This window comes from Hylobates moloch, unplaced genomic scaffold (genome assembly GCF_009828535.3).
Source record: "Hylobates moloch isolate HMO894 unplaced genomic scaffold, HMol_V3 SCAFFOLD_8, whole genome shotgun sequence".
Taxonomy (NCBI): Eukaryota; Metazoa; Chordata; class Mammalia; order Primates; family Hylobatidae; genus Hylobates; species Hylobates moloch.
Genome location: NW_026652283.1, coordinates 874515 through 896159, shown reverse-complemented (window position 1 = coordinate 896159; position 21645 = coordinate 874515). Strand labels below are relative to the sequence as shown.

Below are 21645 nucleotides of genomic sequence, written 5' to 3'. Positions count from 1 at the left end.
GGATAACCGGAAGCAACATTACAAACAAAAGAGCTATGAAGCTTCTTACTTAAGTAGAACCTGGGTCATTGGTTATAACGTTTTAAAAGAAAGGTGTTACTAAGTCAAAGCCGAATAGGCAAAAGCCAAGACCACGCCGTGGAGAACTTCAGCAAGCTTTGTCAAAGAAAGCAGGGCACAGGAAGAAATTTGTCAAGTCTTGACGCACCTGGATTAGAGAAGGTCCTGGAAAAGGTGGCAGCTGCTCGCTGGATAGAGTACCTGCTGGAAGTTCAGTACCCACTGGCAGCACCTACAGACAACAAAGGGAAATTCAAGTCCATGAGACGCTAAATACAAAGACTGCATACTGAAGAGCAAATCAACTAATTTGAATGCACAAACACAAGAATGAAATATATACAGTTAAGACATGTTTATCACTGAGGTTACTCTCTGGTATCTGTCTTAAAAAAAGGGTGTGACAACCAATGATGTTATTATAGGGGTTACTACAATATACCTATAAAATGAATAGTAAAATACAGTAAAAAGTTGTCCCCCAGGAAGAACATTACAAAAGCTATATGTATATAAGTGGCAGTGTCCAGATATTCTTGAGCTACTTATTTGGTGCAGTATGTATCAGACTTTCGCCATGTAAAACAAGATTTTCTGAGAAAAGAAAACAGTAGCTGGTTAATAAATAACCAATGGGAAGGTCTGATAACAAAAGGCATCAGAAATCTAACACTATTATCAAGAATTTCTATTTTATCTGAGTGAAGATTCTGCATTATCCTACTATAAAGAGAACCTCACATAAATGGCAATGCAGAAAGAGGCTGAAGCATACAATACAGTAGACATAACACAGCCTTGTTATTTGGAGAAGGTGGCAGAACAAGAGGAAATCCACCACAGCATAATTAGATAATAAATTCTAGTTACTTCAGTCCCAGGATTAGATTATTTCTTCCTCCTCTGTATCAATTTCCTTATTGGCTTCCAATTTTTTATAACCCCCAAACTGTACAACTGTGGAATCTACAACAAGGCCAAAAATTTGCTTCATTCTCACGGAAACAAAGATTATGAACTGCTGTTATTTACGTACATTTTGCTGACAGATGCACTTAGCTCCCTTTTGGGACACAGACTTCTTCAGTTTGTACCAATTCAGAATAAATACCTGTATTTTACCCGATAATTATACAATCTTGGAAAACTGTGCAGCATAATTAACCCCAAAATCCTGCCACACTTGAAAAAAAAATCTCATATTCATTGTAGATATACCCTGAAACTGCTGTCAATTTAATAAATACTATAAGCCAGGTACCTTTATAACTATGTTTCTAACTTGCAAGGCTGAATTGAAAAATGTACTTATTAGGGAGAAAAAAACTGATCACATTTATCTAATTATTTTATAACAATAATTTTACCGGAGCCTTAGTTAAAGGTGGCTTTGAGGGAGCAGTTCCAGGTTTCACTCCTGATGTAGTAGTGCTGACTGGGGTAGAAACTTGCCCAGGTGTGACCACTGGTGTAACTGGCAAAGCAACTGTTCCTAGTGGTAAATTGGTTGGTGGTAAGCAAGTACTTGTGGTGGAAGTTAGGAGTTTGCCTGGTGCAACAGCAGTAGTTGGGATGCCTGGTGTGACAGTGCTTTCTATGACTAATGAGGTCTCCAGTGAGACAGAGGCATGCTGAGCTCCAGATGAGCTGTGTTCACTGAAGAGAGACCGCAGCTTTTCTTCTAGAGTCTTTATGTCATCAATTCCAGGAGCTTTGGGTTGTGTATCAGAATCTATTTCAGGACAATGAGTATGGGGCTGGTTGGGAAGCAAAGCTGGTTGAGGCTGACTATGAATTAGTGTCTGCTGTACAGCAGGCACATTGGCAACAGGCTGTACCAAGGGTGGGATACTAGGTACTTGGGGTAATAAAGGTGTAGAAGTAGGTCCTGCTGCTTGGGGAAGAATAGGAGTAGAAGCTATCACTGATGGAATGACCAAAGGATGCAGCCCACCAGGCTGAGAAATAGAACTAGACACTCCTGCTCCAGGAGAGGAAGAGGAAGATGGTGCAGACAGGGAGAAAGCCAATCCAGTTGTACTGCTATGAGATGTCTTATCTAGTGAGTGTGCACTAACTACCACGGTTTCAGCTAAAGTAGGAGTAGAAGTACTGCTGCTAAGCTGAATGGACAGCTGTGAAGCTGTGCTTGGGAATGAAGTGGTAGTAGAAACTGATGTTAATGTGGCTCCCACAGTAGTGCTGCCTGCTGCCTGCTGAGATACTACAGCTGGAGGCTTAGGACCTGGGGTAGCAGTACTGCCCCCTGCAGAGGCTGAAGTTGCTGAAACTGTTACTGAAGGATACAGTGCTGTACTAGAAACAATGTTCTCAGATGTGGATGTGGGGACTTGAAGTGACAGGGATGTAGTAGATGTTGAGACAACTGCAGGTATTGTGATACTTGAAACTACACTGGAAAGTACTGGTGATTCGGACACAGGTGGTATGGGGAGACCACCTGAAGTTACCACACCCATGCTGGTGGCAACTCCAGCAATCCCCTCTTCAGTGGGCACTGTAACCTCAGACTGAATTACTGATGTGGAAATGTCATTAGGAGGGCTGCTTGTTGCAGGGACTGGTACTGTGGCTGCTGCTGTGGTTGGGACTCCAGCAATGCCACTTAAGAAAGGAGGTACTACTGGAAATGTTGGTCCTGTATGACTAAAGTTTGGAGGTGCTGTATTGGGTCCTTCTGTCATTTGGGCACGTCTAAGTTCAGAAAAGGCCTGTTGTAGACTAAGGGATGATGCAGAGTGAGACAAGTTCATTCCAGGGCTCTGAGAGGTAGAGGCAGCAACTGCAAAGGAATACAAAAAAATAAGAATCAGCCCATTTTAAAAGGATGGATTCAAAAGATTGTCCGCTAGCCTAAGTCAGCTCCTACAAATATCTGTTTTTGATAAAAAATATGGAGTAATCTTAAAACATAGACAACAGTACTAAGTGCAGAAATAAACACATACTACAATATCTATTATACAGGCTGTATCTTGGTATGGCCGTGCTTCTTGGCTTTTTCTGTAATCCTCTGTATTCTTCATCTATTTCCCTCTCCCATATGTTTATCTGTTGGTTATAACTTCAATTTTCTATTCTTTTTTATTATCTGTGTCATCATAAATTACTGCTTTATGATTAAGCTTTCAACATAGCAGAGGCACTGTAGAATTTACATAACAATGTGGCAGAATCAATCCCTTACCTGTATCTGTTGTTTCACTGGGAAAAACTTTTGATTCTCGTAATCGGCTTTCTGGCACAGGACTCACTATAAACCGTCTTCCAGCAGAATGAACAACTTGAGTTAAAGAACTGGTAGGAATGCCTGGTCAAAAACAAACAAACAAACACAACTTAATAGCATTATTATTATAAATATTGTTAGACTTCATTATTGGCACACATAACTGCTTTGAGGCACAGTCTCACTCTGTCACCCAGGCTGGAGTGCAGTGGCGCGATCTCAGCTCACTGCAAACTCCGCCTCCTGGGTTCAAGCGATTCTCGTGCTTCAGGCTCCTGAGTAGCTGGGACTACAGATGCCTGCCACCATGCCCAGCTAATGGCTTCTTAAGTCAAAGGTAAAAACAAGGAAAGAAAATAAATTCACCTATTTGCTGTGGCATGGAAGACGCAGGAATTGGTTGTTTGAACTCTCCTTCCAATTTCTACAACAAACAAAAGTAATTAAATACATTCTCAAATGCAATCTCAATGACTAGGCAAAGCAAACTGCCACATGTGAAGAGAACATAAAAGTTTGTTGTTGGTCATTGGTGTCAGATGATATCACTGGACATTTTGCATAGCAAATTTAGAACTATGAAAATATTTTAAATCAACAACGTTTCACTATGGGAGTGGTGAACCTACCTGAGAACCTGAAAAGCCATAGTCATCCTTTCCTTGTAGACTCTCCAATCCCTGGTCACCCTCTGGTTCCACACTGACATCCTCACTGAGCATTTCATCAGCCTTTTCAATAATTTCTCGCACTTGATCCACAAATGACTCTCTCTCTATTGCTAGAATAAAGTCATTGTTCACCTGTAAAAGAAATGTGATGTCAGTCTAATTAGTGTCATTTCTCAAACTTTATGTCACTTTTATGACTTCTGTCCTATCTGCATACTTATATTTTTATTTATTTTGTACTCAAGTTAGCTCTTCTCTCTTTAAGAACTTCAATATCTAGTTAGACATAGCCTAGACAAAAACATCACTAAATCACAGGTTGGGTGTGCTAGTTTTATTCACATTGAAGTAAATGCATAACTTTAAAAAAACATGGATTACAAAATATGGCATATTTGCCTAGAGCAATGGCTATTAAGATCAAGTACTAAGGAAAAACTTAGAACTCCAAATGCAGACATACCATAATTGTTGCTATCTCCTCGGGGTTGTCACCATCTAGGTCAAATTTGAATGTAACCATTTTCCTATTATGAGTCTCTAATTGACATTCTACTACTCGGTCTCCTTTATTTGAAACCTAAAAAGAAAAAAGGTACATCATCTCCAAAGACCATATTCAGCTTGATTACTGAATTTCAGAAAAACAATGCAGATTAGCACTTGACTTTATGTCTAAGGAAGCATGTTATCACTGTTCCTTGGAGCACTAGTACTTTGTCTCTTAAACTGGTAGCAAGAAAAATCCTTGAGAAGACGTTAGCCTTAGAGCTACTTACTAAAACTCTCTATTCTTTTTCTAAAAGATAAGTAGTGCTTTATCATAGAAATATGGAATATAAGAATATCATTTGGCTAATTATAAGATCCTATACATTCATCAATTCATCTAAGCCTTAAGAAATATTTAAATGATATTAACTGCTGGCCCTATCATAGCTTTATGAACTACCTTTTCATTTTTCTAAAAATGTGATATTTAAGTCAAAGAGACTGTGGGCATTAAACGAGAAGAGTACTGTATAAATTATCTGGCTGGGTGCCTGTAATCCCAGTGCTTTGGGAGGCCGAGGCAGGTGAGTCACTTGAGGTCACGAGTTTGAAACCAGCCTGACCAATATGGTGAAACTCTGTCTCTACTAAAAATACAAAAACTAGCCGTGCGTGGTGGGGTGTGTCTGTAGTCCCAGCTACTTGGGAGGCTGAGGCAGGAGAATCGCTTGAACCCAGGAGGCACTGCAATCACAGTGAGCCAAGATCATGCCACTGCACTCCAGCCTGGGGAACAGAGCAAGACTCCGTCTTAAATAAATAAATAAATAAATAATCTATCACACACAGATAGTTATCTTTATTTTATGAAGTGAGCGGTTTGGATTTGATGACCTCTAAAATCTTTTTCAGTGTCAAATTCCTTTAACAACACGAAACTCACAAATCAAGAATACTTACATTCAAAATTCTTAATTTTGGGCGTGAAGATTTTTCATGTCGAGAGCGACTCCTTACAGATTTTCGGTAATGCCGTTTTGTAGTTCTTCCTTCATGCCTTCCACTGGAAGATGGGACATTCTCATTGCCATCACTCATACCTGAAGCAACATCTGAATGTGCACTTTGAAATTTAAAAAGAAAAAAAAAGTGCAGTTTATAATACGACGAGATTTAAAGGTCTGATAGTTTGGCGTTTCATACCATCTTATTTACCAGTCAAGCAAGGAGAATTCAAGTTTTACGTACCTGTCTATAGAGGAAGCCAAAGTGGTCGGCTGGGTAGGCTGTGGCTGTGCTACTGGAACTGGCTCTGTAGGAGCAACCTGAGAGACTCCCTGAGTACTCTGTGAATCGAAAAGATAATTCAAATCTTGGTAGTAATATATTTATCATTCACTATCACCAATAATCTACTTATTTTTTTCCTTATCCCTCCCCACTAAGTCCTAGAAGCACTAAATTTACTAGTAAATTCTCAATATTCAGCATCTAGAGATAATGGTCTTAAAATTCCAAAGGAAGTTTCTAAAGCTAGTCTCTGGTATAGACTGCATGGTATGAAGTCAGCCAACATATCTGCTAGGCAGTGTGAACCTACAACTTGCCATGCAGCCAGCATCTTACCAAGAGTGTGCAATAGTGCAGACAGCGCATAGTACAAAGATGAATTCAGATCTTCTCCTAGCAGGGCAAAAATGATTGCTGAGAGCACAGAAGGGTAAGATACTCTTATGACTGCCAATGGAAAAAGTTTGTGAAAGGACAAGAATAATGGCTAAAGTACTAGCTAAAGAAGTGAAGTGCTAATAGGGTTAATCTTCTCCAAGGCACACTCACTTCCCAACAGAACAGCCAGTGGAAACAAGGACCCCACAATGGCATTTCATTCTGCTCTAAGAAAAAGTCGTGCAGAAGTTAGTTTGACATGGTCTCCAAATAAGTTCTAAACCAGGGGAGCCTATGTTTCTTTCTCCTTTATCATTTTTGTCCAATTATATATATATGTTTTATATATAAACACGCAGTAATTCTATTTACCTCCAAAACTGCTTGCTGGGAGGATGTAGTGGGGGCTTGTGCTAAACTCACTCCTGGCTGGGACACTTGAACCTGTCCTCCTACACCACCCATAGGAACTAAAAGATTTGATTCCACATAAGGCTGCACCACTGTGGGAAAGTACCCAGGTGTAGCCAGTACTTCTGTCGGCATGGGAGGGGATAGGACTGCAGAATGGATGCAAACAGAAGCCACGTTGGAAGAGGGAGCAATATTTGAATCTCCTGGGTACTGTGGTGGCAGTCGAGGTGGGAAGCCCTGTGACAGAAATGAGGAAGGTGAGTTAGAGCAGGTTGGGGGTCATTAAATTAGCAAAACAGCAAGACATGCAAAAAAAAAAAAAAAAAGAGCACACAGCAAAGAAGAACAGTAGCCAATCTCCTTCTAATAATCTAACGGGCATATAAAGACCACATTCTTGAAATGAAGTAGTAGACTGGTTCCAACAGAAGAGACAGGACTCTACAATAATACTTTATTGTTGGTTATCTTCACCTAGAGATGATTTAAATAGGAGGAACACAATTTCTTCCTAGCCAATCTTAAATGGAAAAATGCAAAAATTCTTCCACATAACAGTCATATCATGAAATGCTAATTTTCCCAATCTAAACCCTGAAGCTTTTTGTTGATACCGTGTTGGCTATTCTATTTATTCTACCCATATATGTAAAAGTTGCCAGGTGTACTATTAACCACATCTAGCATTCATTCAGCTTACACTGAATACTGAGAGAACCATTTTTCTCTGAAGAACTGTCTTGAGAAAAATGGATCAGGAATCACTGAACATCATTACCCAATCCTTTCTCAGAATTTTACTCTTTTGCTTCTCTAGTTGACATGTTATTTCTAGTTATTCTGACACTCAACTATTAGATTTCCATGTTCTTGATGATCTACTAGGATCAAACTCTGTGGTGCCCTCTTTTGCTAGCTAACACAATACCTGGTACAGAACATCTCCAGAGGAAAGTGGAACCTCAGCAGCTTGTCCAAGGTTAGCCGGTATTCCCATGGACTGAACTGCTGGTTGTAGGAGCTGTGGGTGAACCTGATTTGGCAGCTGAGTCACAGGCTGCAGAAGGGTTGGAAGCTGACTAGGAACCACAGTTGATACCCCTGGGATCGCAGCTGTTGTAGCAGATGAAGCCAATGTGAGCAGAGGCTGAGTACTGCCAGCTGCCATTGTGATGGGAAGGGATGAGAAACCTGCCTGAGCCGTAGACACATGAGGAGTTGATATGGGAATTTGAGAGACAGGGTACTGAGGGAGCAAGGAAGTAGGGAGCGGCTGTCCCACTGGAAGGAAATGAGCACCAGAGTGGACTGGAACAACCGAGGGTTGTGTTGCAACTGGGATCTGAGGTTCGCGTTGGATAGCTGGTACTGGCTGGGAAACTGGAAGCTGGGAAGGTAAAGAAAAACAAAACAGACGGGCTTTAAAAAAAAAAAAAAAAAGAAAAAAAAAGCAAGGCTGCCAAAAGCAAGATTTATGTATTAGCCAAAAAGAAGGAAAAAACAAAACAAAAAAAAACACCAAACCAACAAAACCCTGCATACATTAGTGTTAATATGCCACATAAGAATATGGAAAGGAGAGCAGGAGAGAAAGAGGCTAAGTAGACTATTACTGTTCTACTACACTTTTTGTCATAGAAATATTTGCTAATGCCTCAGCATTTGGCAATAGAAGAGGACCCTTCCATAGACAAGGGGTTGGCTTTTTTTTTTAACAACTTTATTGGAATATATTTTATATACCATAATGCTATCACTAAAGTTATGACTGCTATTACAGTAGTTACTGGAATTCAAATGAATTCCTTCCCAGTGGAATTAAGATTTCATTCATATTATTTCTAAAATTCTTAAGTCTAACATGGCTCAATAAAAATTGGTATAATTCACATATTTCACTCATTCTAGGATACAATCATGCCTCTCCACTACCTGATCATTTTAACATGTGAGAAATTGGGATCTACCTTATAACTGATAATGTAGTACATAAAATATGGTACATTTTAAAGTTGATAGCATCTCAGATGTGATGAAATATTAGGGTAACAATACACTGTGCACATACATGCACAACAGTACTCAAAAATAAAGTTGAAAAAAGGTCATTCAGAAAAGCATACCTTCTACAGGGTACTTTTCAAGTGATTAGGAGGACTACTTAAGAAAAAAAAAAACATTCCACATAGTAAACAGTGCAGAAATCTACATGAAAATAAAGTATAGTTTCTTTTTTTTTTTTTTTTTTTAGACAGAGTCTCGCTCTGTCGCCCAGGCTGGAGTGCAGTGGCGCAATCTCGGCTCACTGCAAGCTCTGCCTCCCGGGTTCACGCCATTCTCCTGCCTCAGCCTCTCTGAGTAGCTGGGACTACAGGCGCCCGCCACCACGCCCGGCTAATTTTTTGTATTTTTTTAGTAGAGACGGGGTTTCACCGTGGTCTCGATCTCCTGACCTCGTGATCCGCCCGCCTCGGCCTCCCAAAGTGCTGGGATTACAAGCGTGAGCCACCGCGCCCGGCTAAAGTATAGTTTCAAACCTAGAATATCAGACATAGCTGACACAATTCTAGGGAATGTCATAGGTTCAGTTACCAGAGCGCCTTTATTTAACCTATTATTTCTAATACCTGTTAAATCGGTTTTGGACTGGTAAGACTAAAAGTGAAACTTTGGATTGTCACTGCTGTCAGTAACGTACCCATTTACATTAAATAATGCATATGCACCAATGAGGTGATCTTCACTTCATTTCTGCAATGAGATTAATCTACTTCAAGGGTTGGTTACCCTTAGAAGAAAGGGTAGAAGTCTATCCACATGAAAGGACAAGTTACATGGAGATCCCTTTTAGCATCCTTTCAGAAATTAAGAGTTTACCTGTTTAAAAAAAAAAAAAGTTTACCTGTTTTCCAGCTGATACTTGAGGCAAGACTTGTGGAGCTTGAGGTTGACTCACTGGCTGTGCAGTAGTGGCCTCACTGGAGGTTGATGTCTGTGAAAGTGAATACTGCACTGTCTGTTGAGGAGGGGCTGTCTGCTGTATTCCCTGCTGCTAAGAATAAAACACAATGATTCAGTTTTATTTCAAATCAATAACAGCATGTTTCTAAGGAAGCAGGTTTACCTAAAGCCTTCAGTGTCTGTAAATGATGATGATTTTGGTAATCAAGACATGCACAAACCCAAATTTATCAATTTCCATTATATATTTGTTTTCCCTCTGATGTTCTTTGTGATGGTGCCACCAGGAACAATTAACCAATCTTTTAATACTCGAATTACCAGTGGCTCTTCACCCAATTATCTCCCTCACCCCAAAAACAGGTCTTTACAGAGACATTTAGATTACATATCCAGACAGTTCCTTTCCCCATCCCATCCCTGCCATTCCCTTTTCCCTATCTCTTGGCATCAGCTCTCACTTTGGCACCTATACCAGATAGATCCAATGGCTTCCTTTAATCTTTTTTCCTTACCCTATTTTATCAACTGTATAATTAATATGCTTGAAGAATAGCTTTGATTAGAGCTACAAAATAGTGAGGAAAGCACTGGATTTGGAGTAACAGACATTTTCAAATTTTAGCGTTAATACTTACTAGCTGTTAATGCCTTAGATTGCTTATTTTATTACAAAAATGAAGTTTCTCTTTTTGAAACAAGACATTATTTTTTAACTCAAAGTGGGGCAAAGGCAATGAGACCTGGGAATCTACTATGTACTAGGCACTCAAGTGTAATTTAATGCATGGCACGTAATTAGACACCTAATTTAATGCATGGAACATAACTGTACTCGAATACTAAATTCTGTAATAAATCAAGCAAACAAAACCAAACAAAACAGGACTATGACCCCTAGAGTACTGCCCTTTCTGCCTAACAAATAAAAACTTGAGGCTGGGTGCGGTGGCTCACGCCTGTAATCCCAGCACTTTGGGAGGCCGAGGCGGGCAGATCACCTGAGGTCCCGAGTTCAAGACCAACCTAACCAACATGGAGAAACCCCATCTCTACTAAAATTGCAAAAAATTAGCCGGGCATTGTGGCGCATGTCTATAATCCCAGCTACTCAGGAGGCTGAGGCAGGAGACTTGCTTGAACCTAGGAGGCGGAGGTTGCAGTGAGCCGAGATTGCGCCATTGCACTCCAGCCTGGGCAACAAGATCGAAACTCTGACTCCAAAAAAAAAAGAAGAAGTTTATGGCTGACTTTCAAGATCCTCTAATACCTAACTTGTATTTTTCTTTAATACAACATCTGCTTGTAATAAAAATTTTAACTAGTACATCATATTATAAAGTTAATGAAAATAGCCCTAATTCTCCAGAGGTAACCACTATTAGTTGTTTGGTGCAAACCTTCATGGATTTTTTTCTATGCGTAAGTGGCCATTTTCACAGTTTCCATTTTCACAGTTTTCTTTTTTTGTTAAAATAAACAAAATAAAAACATGCCTTTACTATACGTAGTGTTCTATAGCATACTACTTTAATTTCTAAATGGCATCCGTCTCCTAATGATAAATACTTTGGTTGTTTCATTTTTGCTGCTTAATGCTGCAACCAACAGCCTTTTACGTATGTGCTGGTATATCCACACAACTAATTGGTTACTGCTGGTATAAAGATAAGCTATTTATTTGTACATTTATTATGTATCTTGCCACCTTAATAAGTGTCTTAGATTTTGTAGGTGATAATCTACAAATAATATTTTTGCTCTTCTTATATTTACATCAGTTAAAATTACCAAAAGAATGCTAAAATATAATGGCAACAGCAGTCATGTTTGGTTTATTCCTATTTAATTATTTCTGATAATGTATTCTTGTTTTTTTTTGACACGGAGTCTTGCTCCGTTGCCCAGGCTGGAGTGCAGTGGCACGATCTTGGCTCACTGCAAGCTCTGCCTCCCAGGTTCATGCCATTCTCCTGCCTCAGCCTCCTGAGTAGCTGGGACTACAGGCGCCTGCCACCACGCCCGGCTAATTTTTTGTGTTTTTAGTAGAGATGGGGTTTCACCATGTTAGCCAGGATGGTCTTGATCTCCTGACCTCGTGATCCACACGCCTCAGCCTCCCAAAGTGCTGGGATTACAGGCGTGAGCCACCGCGCCCGGCCTCTCATAATGTATTCTTATTTTAACTTTTAAAAAAGCAGAAATGGCTGCTTAATTATATGAAATTTATTTTCTGCAAACTAAGATATATCACATGTAGCCAATTCTAAAGGTGCTCTGAATATAAGACAAATTTGTTAATTTCCCACCTGAGAAAAAGGAACTAAAAAACCAGAAAGCCTTTTTTATTTGCCAACTTGAACATATTTAAACTTTAAGGAATGTGAATGAGATGTCTATAATTATCTAACTCATTAATTTACACACCTAAATAAGATTGCGCATTAAATATATTAATTCAGAAATACTGCTCCCTCTCCCCCAAACTCTTCATAGGTAAAGACACCAGCATCTTTACCTTCAGTGAAGCTAAATTATGAATGCTCCTGCAGTTTTCTGGCATAACATAACACATTCCCTCTAAGTTGTGTCTTCAGGTAAAATGTGCAGCGAAAAGCACCTATTTACATAACATTAAAATAACTAGATTTTCTTTTTGCATTGCTCTTATAGGTTTTTATTCATGTAACCCTTATATTGACATCTTAAAGAGATCTTTAAACCAGTTGTTTAAGATCACATACAGTCCCCCCCAGAATACTGAAGTCATATTGCTGAGACTAAGGACTAAATTTATGTTTATTGCTTAAAAAAAATTCTGTCTGATGTTCTCAATAAACATTTCTAACTACATGAGCTAAAGTCTTTGCAGGCACATTTGTTCTCACCTGTTTCATTTTATTTCATTAACCTTTTTTGGTTTGTTGTTGTTCAAAGTAAAAGACAGTGAAAACCCTGTAATATGAGAGTACGATAAAGGTCTGAATACCTGGTGATTCCCCTCTTTTCTAAAGGATAAATTTGAGGAAGAATTCCCATGTTATCTTTGGACATATGGTAGTCATATGCTCCCAGCCCCCAATACATCCTCCTTAATTCAAAATTATGCTCATATCAAAATTTAGACTCTATCAACTCTTTCCTGAACTTATACTATAACTTCACATATCTATGCTCTAGTTAAACCAAACTAAAGGCACATTTGTTTTTGTCCCCTATTTTTCTATCTGAGGGCCTTTCACTTTGCTCACAGTATCATTTTTTTATCTTCTGGCCTGGAATATTCTTTATATCTACATCTGAGTCTAACTTATAATCAAAGTCCATTTCAAATGCCTCCTTTTTCCTAAAGTCTTCCTGATACTCCCTTTCCTGCTTGGGAGAGATGTTAATTTCTTCCCTTTTTTTGGGACATAATTGGGTAGTAGTCAAACGGTGAGCTGTGGAATTAGATTATTTGGATTTAAATTCTGTTTTTACCTCTTATAAGCTGTAAGTTTGGGTAAACTACTCACCTTCTCCAGATCTCAGCTTTCCCATCAGTAAAATGGAAATAATTATAGCATCTATACTTATAGGGTTCTTAAAACAATTAAATGAGAATGTAGGTACAATGTACAAAGCACTTTAATATTAGCTATTATCCTTACTTTTTAGAAATTTACATATATATTTACTATATTATTTAGACTCTTTCAAAGTAGTCATACCTGGTCCATCTTGGTAGACCTTCAGTATCTGAACTCAATTAGGAAAAAAAAGCTGAAAGGACTGTCAAAAATGAGCAGTTTTATGGACAAGTTATTTCTTTGCTTAAGATAACTGAGAGGCATCTATGACAGTAACCCTTGTATTAACATCTTAAAGAGATCTCTAAACCAGTTGTTTACAATGGCTAATGGTTAATGTTATATCTTAGAGCATTTGGGGAGAAGTGTCACCTCTGGATATACCAGAAGTACATGATGATCTGCTGTGCACAGTCTCCCTGACTAATAATCAGCACTTCAGCCAGGCAGGGGTGGTCTAGCTTAACAGTTTAGCATCATGCTTTGCCCAAGCTTGCCTCATGAAACCAGTTCAAACAGACTTTATGGATAGTAGGGTAGGTAGTTCACAACTTCAGTGCTTTTTTTTTTTTTTTGAGATGGGTCATGCGCTGTTGCCCAAGCTGGAGTGCAGTGGCACTATCATAGTTCACTGTAGCCTTGAACTCCTGGGCTGAAGTGATCCTCTTGCCTCAGCCTTCCAAGTAGCTGGCACTGTGTCTGACAAAGCTCACAACTTTGTTTGTGGTCATAAAGCTTTTCAGCAGGAGGCAGCTATTTTTGGTACCTTGTTAAGATCTAGCATATCACTATACGAGACCCTATAAAAACACACAAAAAAGCAATTCCTCATTTACTATGTTTAAGAAACGCATGAAATAAAGTAAATTTTAGCAAAAGTATATTTCTTTCCTCACCAAAATAAGAGATATGGTTCTCTAAGGTGGGATTGGGACCTGAAAGTATGTAAAACAAAAATCATGTCTAAAAATAGACTATTCATATAGTACAAAAAGTTTTCAACCTTTCTTTTTTCAAATGTGGAACTCCAATAATTAAAACAAATAAAGACAGCTTCTGAGGTACATTTGCAGAATCATTAGGTCCCTGTAGAACTTTATTCAAAATGGAAGAAACAATACTATTCTAGGAATCTTGAATTCTGGGTTATAATTTGTAGCTCCCTTATTATCTAGGTGACTTTGGAGAAGTTAATTATTCTAGACTGAATACACTTCCTATATATATCAAGGGCTCAATTTTATGATTCTACAACACATGCTATGAAAGTATCTAAAACAAAAACAAAAACATCACTGAAACAAAAACTAATTTTTGTTCCTGCTGTAGAGATAGCATTTAGCCATATTTTTTCTCCTGGAGAGGTAGCTACCTAATTCTTTTAACCTGACATTTATGGTACTGCTCTCTTCTATTCTCACACTCTTTCTTAAGATGAAACTCAATGAATTATTTTATTATCTTCTTCATTTGGTAGTAAGTATACATATACATCCTCAAATACAAGACATACACCCACTTGCTTTGGAAAAGAAAAAACAGAGCACATACAATTTGCTCAGCTCACTGGTGTTCGTCTATATCCAAAGATAAGCAAGTGAGGAGGTTAGTACTCAGTACCTGCGTTCCCAACCAGCTCTATGTGACTTGTAATTTGCATTCTAATTAGGAACTGTTAATAGAATAAAACAGTTTTTTGTTAAGGTTGGCAAAAATATGTTTACTTGAATTTAACCAGTCTTGTTTGGAAGAAAGGACAGGTGCAAACAAAGCATATAAGTCTCAGCCCTTCAGTTCTACAGAGGTATTGATCATGGAGTGAATGCATGTATAACCAAACTAATCAACTGTTTCTGTAGAAAGTGCCTTTAAATGATTTTCATCTTGTACAAGCAACTCCTGATCTTAAACCAGTATCGAATGACTACATGACCATATGTTGGACTGAAAAGGGACCATTTGTAATTAAGAATGAAAACTTTGTTTCAAAACTAAAAAACTAATAGAAACAGAAACCAGTTTAGAGTTTGGTGATTAAAAAACCCACATGGGGAACTAACATTAGGAAGTTTGCATTACACACATAGTGGCTACAATTTTATGTAGAATAGCTAATAAGTATTCAATTATGCCAAAAATGCATTATTCCCTTGCAAATAATTACTATTAACTAATATCAGTGATGCACTATAAATATTTAATTTTAGAATTACCAGTTTTACTGTTGGATGTATCAGGATTACACTAATCTCTTGAATTCCTTGAACTTTCTGGAACAATCCCCCCAAAACAAAAGTTAAAAATATTTTGGCTGGGCACAGTGGCTCCCAGCACTTTGGGAGGCCAAAGCGGGTGGATCACTTGAGGTCAGGAGTTCAAGCCCAGCCTGGCCAACACGGTGAAACCCCATCTCTACTAAATTAGCCAGGCATAAGTAGAACCTAATACAAAAATTAGCTGGGCATAGTGGCACGCGCCTGTAGTCCCAGCTACTCGGATGGCTGAGGCATGAGAATAGCTTGAACCTAGGAGATGGAAGTTGCAGTGAGCCAAGACTGCACCACTGCACTCCAGCCTGGGCAACAGAGCAAGGCTGTCTCAAAATAAAAAATAATAATAATAAATAAATAAATGTTCTTGAAGTAATTGTTCTTAGGCTTTCATTAGATGCTTCTTAGCGTAAAACCTTACACATCATTCTACAGATTAGAAATAATTAAAAAGAAGTGCAGGATTAGTAGAGGCAAGCACAATGAGGGTAATGACAAATCACTGCTGCAAGCAGTGGAAAAAAAAAAAAGGAATGACATATTCTTTATACTGTAAATTATGTGTCGAATCCAGGCTGGGTGAGGTGGCGCATGCCTGTAATCCCAGCACTTTGGGAAGTCAAGGAGGGTGGATTACCTGAGGTCAGGAGTTTGAGACCAGCCTGGCCAGCATGGTGAAACCCCATCTCTACTAAAAATACAAAAATTAGCTGAGTGTGGTGGCAGGCACCTATAGTCCCAGCTATGTGGGAAGCTGAGGCAGGAGGATTGCTTGAACCTGGGAGGTGGTGGTTGCAGTGAGCCAAGATTGCACCACTGCACTCCAGCCTAGGTGACTGAGACTCTGTCTCAAAAAAAAAAAAAAAAAGGTGTAGAATGCTCTTTTAAAAAGATAATTACGGCCGGGCACGGTGGCCCACACCTGTAATCCAGCACTTTGGGAGGCCGAGGCGGGCGGATCACGAGGTCAGGAGATCGAGACCATCCTGGCTAACATGGTGAAACCCCGTCTCTATTAAAAATACAAAAAATTAGCCGGGCGAGGTGGCGGGCGGGCGCCTGTAGTCCCAGCTACTCGGGAGGCTGAGGCAGGAGAATGGCGTGAACCCCGGGGGGTGAAGCCTGCAGTGAGCCGAGATCGCGCCATTGCACTCCAGCCTGGGTGACAGCAAGACTCTGTCTCAAAAAAAAAAAAAAAAAGATAATTACATCAGTAATAATGTATGTCTACTACATTGTTCAAAAGTATATTAAACAAAAGAGATTTTTCTGAAACACAGAAAAGTCTTTTTTCTTTGTTACTGAACACAAGATATGGTATGCCTCTTAATTTTCCTTTCAAAAACTTAGCAGGCCATTTATATAACGAATCACAAAAGTTAAAATAGTGTTCTGGCCACTGCTAATTCATAAAATGTTGCAATGCATTGTTCTCACCTGCTGAGGATGTTGTATGGGTTGGGAAGATGAAACCCCTGTTAAGCTACTTGAGGATGGCTGACCCTGGCTCTGCCCCTGTGCCTGAAGGAAAGAAGTGAACACAACAAATTAGAGAAGGCCTAAAGTGTATAGAGGTCAGGCTTTTGCAATGAATATTTAATCTCCTCAGAGTTTGCTTGATCAAAATGAAACATTAACCTGATTGTGTATGGGAGAAGCCTCTGGGTCATCTTTTGTAAGAAAAATTTAGAGAAGGATCATACCACACAACATGTTCTGATCCCAACCCATGCAAAACCCACTGATAGTGAAAACCTAAGCTGTCAATGCTGCTCAGGCTGTCATTTTAGCTGGCTAGAATAGTCAGATTCATAATAAAATTTGTTATTAGAAATACAATAATCAGGAACAAAGTGTTAATACTATCAATCTGAAATTTATCTGAAAAATTAAAGAAAGGTATTTGGTAATGCTAATTTGGTAATACTTCTTGTAGTGCCACAATGACTTTTATCAAAAAATCTGTTATCATCAACTGCTAAGTACCTAGGGCGATCATTGCTATCCAGGAGCAATCCTGCCACCCCTAGGGGAGCACTTGGCAATGTGTGGAGACATTTCTGGTTGTCACAACTGAGGGAGATGGCTGCTATTAGTATTTAGGAGGTATAAACCAAGGATGTTCTAAATAGCCTACAATACATAGAACAGCCCACCACAACAAAGAATTATCCAACCTCAGATGTCAACAGTGTTGAGTCTGAGAAACCCCAACTAGAGTGTTCTGATTATTGAGAAGTCCAAATTAAAACAAATGAGAAAGTGAGAAATGATGCAGGACTATATATAGGTACGTTAACGAAATGAAAAGGCTACCACTTTTGTCATTCCATTTCAGTTTACAAGGGGTTCCTTAAAGCTTACATGGATATAATATCACATTCCACTGCAGCTTAACTATTATAAGTATTGATTCCTTCTGTAGTACGTCTATAAATTAACTACCTGGTATTTTTTACTTTGGAAAGTCTAAAGGATAATTACTGGCAATACATTAATATTTATAACAGGGGCTGCAAGTTGAATACTGATGTGAATATACTGCATGCCCATGTACAGTTGTCAAGCTTCTAGATCTTTTTGTGTCTTAGTACAACTCTAAATAATTGATAATTTGTGCACATTTTGGGAGTTGTTTATGCTCCTGATGAGGGAAGAACATAGGAAGAAAGTAGGAAGAACACCACATAGTACTTTTAAAAAGAGTAGAATATGTAGGGTATCCAAATGTCTTCAATATATAACTGCATAGTCTTCTATGTAGATTTTACAAGATGTACACATTTGATAAAATATACCAAATGAATATACGAAACAGTAAACACTGACTGTACTTTTGAATTCTATTACATTCATTATATTTCTTTATTTGCTAAGTGTGTATATGCTCATACACATAAATAACTAAAATTAAATTTGTTGAGGAAAATACAAGGCCTGAGATGTCTACTGTTCCTTAGCTTGCAACATATCACAAATTCTTATAACAAAAAAAAAAGCCCACCACCCACTAGATTGTTAGCTGCTAGAAATTAGAATCAGTCCTTAATTTTATGAATTAGCATTTTAGTTGGACATATAATACACAGCAACTTGCTTGACTGATGCCATTTTAAAAAGGCATTTTCATTTGTTAAGGCAAATTCCTAAACTGTTTCCTTTTCTATCTTTTTTTATTCCCATGATATATTTTGTCTTTTTAGATTCTTCTACACTAATGAAAATTCTGTGTATTATTAATATTACTCCAAAAACAGCATTCTCTATTTTCCATTTTTTATATTTTATAGAAAAAAAATTTATCCTATTTTTTAAAAACTTGTTTGGAGGAAGAAAGTAATACTTAAGATTTGTATTCCTAAATAATGCTGGGTCAACCATACATTATATACACTTGCATTTTCACTACTGGTTGAAAATAACGTGCATGGGATAGAAGTCGATGATTTTGATGAATGACTAAAATTCTAGTTTTTGTGTTTTTTCCACTGGTTTTCACATACAATAGATAAATCAGGTAGCTTCTCTCATATTTTGTTTTTAAATACATATATGTAGTTCACAACCCCCCAAAGATGGGGAAACTCTACTGATAAAATTAAACAATATTTCTCCAAAATCCATGATTCAGGGAAATGAGGAATAGAAAATTTAAATGTTATGGTGCAAGGGAGGGTAGTTTAAAATAATTGTGGAAGTTTTCCTATAACCTGTGGATGAAGTGCAGATCCTCCTGAAGAAAATGAGGCAGTTAAGACCTGCTGAGATGTGGTTCCTTGGGGGAAACAGAAGAAAAGTGGGGATTCTTGTAACACTGTCTGAGGCAGATGGATAAAGGGTAATGAGACGTCAGAGCCAAAAGGTGCAGCTGCTCCCCCTGTAGGGGGAGGTGACTGAAAATCACTGGGGTCTGAAGAAGTGATTTGTGAGGAATCACTGGAATATTCTGGGCTTCCTATTGGCCAGTTCTGTCCGATAGGCTCTACCACAGAAACGGTCAATTCTGGGGCATGGTAATTATGCTTTTCTTCAGTCACAGGCTGCAAGTAGCCATGTAATCCAACTGATTGAGGAGGCAGTTCTTCTTGATTCAAGTCCACTGCAACCTGCCGATTTCGGTAAACACGCTGAGGTAAAATTCCACCTCCTTCTCCTGAAGAGGAGCTTGGTGTGTGAACATGAAATTCAAATACACAGTTGCTTCTGCTCTCATTGTTATGAGTTAACACAGCGGGCGCAGAATGAGGAACAAAGACAGGGTGAAATTTCAAACGTGTAGCATCTGTACTGATAGGTGCAGAAATACTAGAGAGGGGAGATCCTGGACTCAATGCAGAATCTAATCTTAGATTCTGAAGGTGTCCTACCAGGAAAGCCTGTCCAGATGGAAATTCAAAGACAGAACTTGAAGTAGGGCCCCCTTGTACTGGCTTCTGTTCAGGTATCTGTTTCATAGGACTTGACAGTACTGATGAGTTGTATGGAATGCCCTCATACTGTTCTGCCACCCGGGCCTGGTAATGTACCCCAGCTACATACACTGCTTCCTGAGGAATAAAATAGTGAGCTTCTTCTGGAAGTACTAGTCCAGGTCTATAGTCACTGTAAACTTGAGATGGTTCAAACATAGGATGGACCTGTATCTCACATGACTCTCCAGTTACTCTACTGGCTGTAGTACCCAACATAACTACGGCCTCTGGTGTCCAGTTAGTTGGGCTGCCACCAGGTGGAAGAAGACTTTGGCCAACAGTCCTCAGCAGGGGTTGGAAGTGGTGAGTTTGGGCTTCCAGGAAGGAGGTGCTCTTACGCCGCTGGGAAATGGCTACTTTCGGTGGGCAGGTGGGAGGTGGTGAAAAAGAAACTGGACGTTCATGAATAGTTGGGAAAGATATCTGTGATTCTGGGTATGTTGGGGTCCCCCCACACGGATGCGCCATGGACTGAGGCTGTATCAACATGAATAAGACAAGTAATTCATACATTCATATGTGAAATTACATCAGACATGCACAACTGGGTAGTTCTGTGTAACCCTATGAAATGGTTACACTAAATTTATAATTAATAAATAAATAACAATGCTTCTGGAAATTATGTGCATAGTAAAAACCCATTAAATACATCCAGGGCCAATGAAATCAATCTGTGGGCTCTTTGCTTTAGATAAGAGCTGCTTTTCCATAACTTTCCTCTCTCAAAGGAAATGGAATAATTGAACTTTGTAAGTAATTATTTCGTTTTTACCCACACTTAAAAAGTTCACCCTTAAGCATTAATGTAAATTACATCAACAGAAAAAGAGTTAAAGAAGAGTAAGAACTAAAACAAGGCATAAAAGCCCGACTAGTTCTATACTGTAAGAAGTGTGCTTTAATTTAAACTATTGAACTTTCCCTATATTCTTATTACCCTGTGATATGTTAGAGGCCTTCAGTTTTATTTTCTTATCAATTAACAGTATGCCTTCTAACCAGAAATTAGAAGACATTTTTGGTAGATAGTAAAAGATATATAATTTAACTAGTGACAGTAATGTCTTTCTCCTATCTCTCCCAAGCTAGATGATTAATAGTTTTACTATATTTTTACTACATGAAACATTACAGAATTAAATCACAAAATGTCCACTTTTCTGATCCTAAATAAGAGTTGCATAACCATGAAATTTCTTTTTTCTTTTTTTTTAAGATGGAGTCTTCCTCTGTCGCCCAGGCTGGAGTGTAGTGACCCAATCTTGGCTCACTGCAACCTCCGCCTCCTGGATTCAAGGGATTCTCCTGCCTCAGCCTCCCAAGTAGCTGGGACTACACGCGTGCACCACCACGCCCAGCTAATTTTTGTATTTTTAGTAGAGACACATTTTGCCATGTTGGCCAGGCTGGTCTCAAACTCTTGACCTCAGGTGATCTGCTCACTTCAGCCTCCCAAAGTGCTAGGATTACAGGCGTGAGCCACTGAGCCTGGCCGTAACCATGAACTTTCTGATTCTGACATCCTGGTGTTCTAATCAACTGAAAAGGGTAATATAAGTGACAGCCAATTTTATTTGATAGCACTTTTTATTCAAGAAGCAGTTCTAGATTTAAGACTAAATTTAGAAACACAGCTTGACAAATGCAAACAATATACACTATAATAATTCACTATCCGCTGGGCGCGGTGGCTCACGCATGTAATCCCAGCACTGTGGGAGGCTGAAGGGGGTGGATCACAGGGTCAGGAGATTGAGACCATCCTGGCCAAACATGGTGAAACCCATCTCTACTAAAATACAAAAATTAGCTGGG

The 21645-nt window shown here is 38.9% G+C and overlaps 1 protein-coding gene across 19 annotated transcripts in view; it reads right to left on the bottom strand.

Moving 5' to 3' along the window:
- The window catches only part of WNK1 (WNK lysine deficient protein kinase 1), a 158422-nt gene that overhangs the window by 24249 nt on the left and 112528 nt on the right, over positions 1-21645 (bottom strand). For 9 of the 19 annotated variants that reach the window (XM_058443353.1, XM_058443354.1, XM_058443352.1 and 6 more), the window contains exons 9-20: positions 16793-16876; positions 9458-9607; positions 7484-7942; positions 6514-6792; positions 5722-5819; positions 5434-5596; positions 4445-4561; positions 3940-4113; positions 3677-3734; positions 3269-3391; positions 1428-2863; positions 209-292 (exon numbers count right to left, since the gene is read on the bottom strand). In XM_058443353.1, coding sequence (XP_058299336.1) covers positions 209-292; positions 1428-2863; positions 3269-3391; positions 3677-3734; positions 3940-4113; positions 4445-4561; positions 5434-5596; positions 5722-5819; positions 6514-6792; positions 7484-7942; positions 9458-9607; positions 16793-16876 — 3225 coding nt within the window. Of the gene's footprint in view, positions 1-208; positions 293-1427; positions 2864-3268; positions 3392-3676; positions 3735-3939; positions 4114-4444; positions 4562-5433; positions 5597-5721; positions 5820-6513; positions 6793-7483; positions 7943-9457; positions 9608-16792; positions 16877-19065; positions 20305-21645 lie in introns of all 19 variants that reach the window. The other 10 variants (XM_032159258.2, XM_058443361.1, XM_032159259.2 and 7 more) reach the window with 8 other exon arrangements.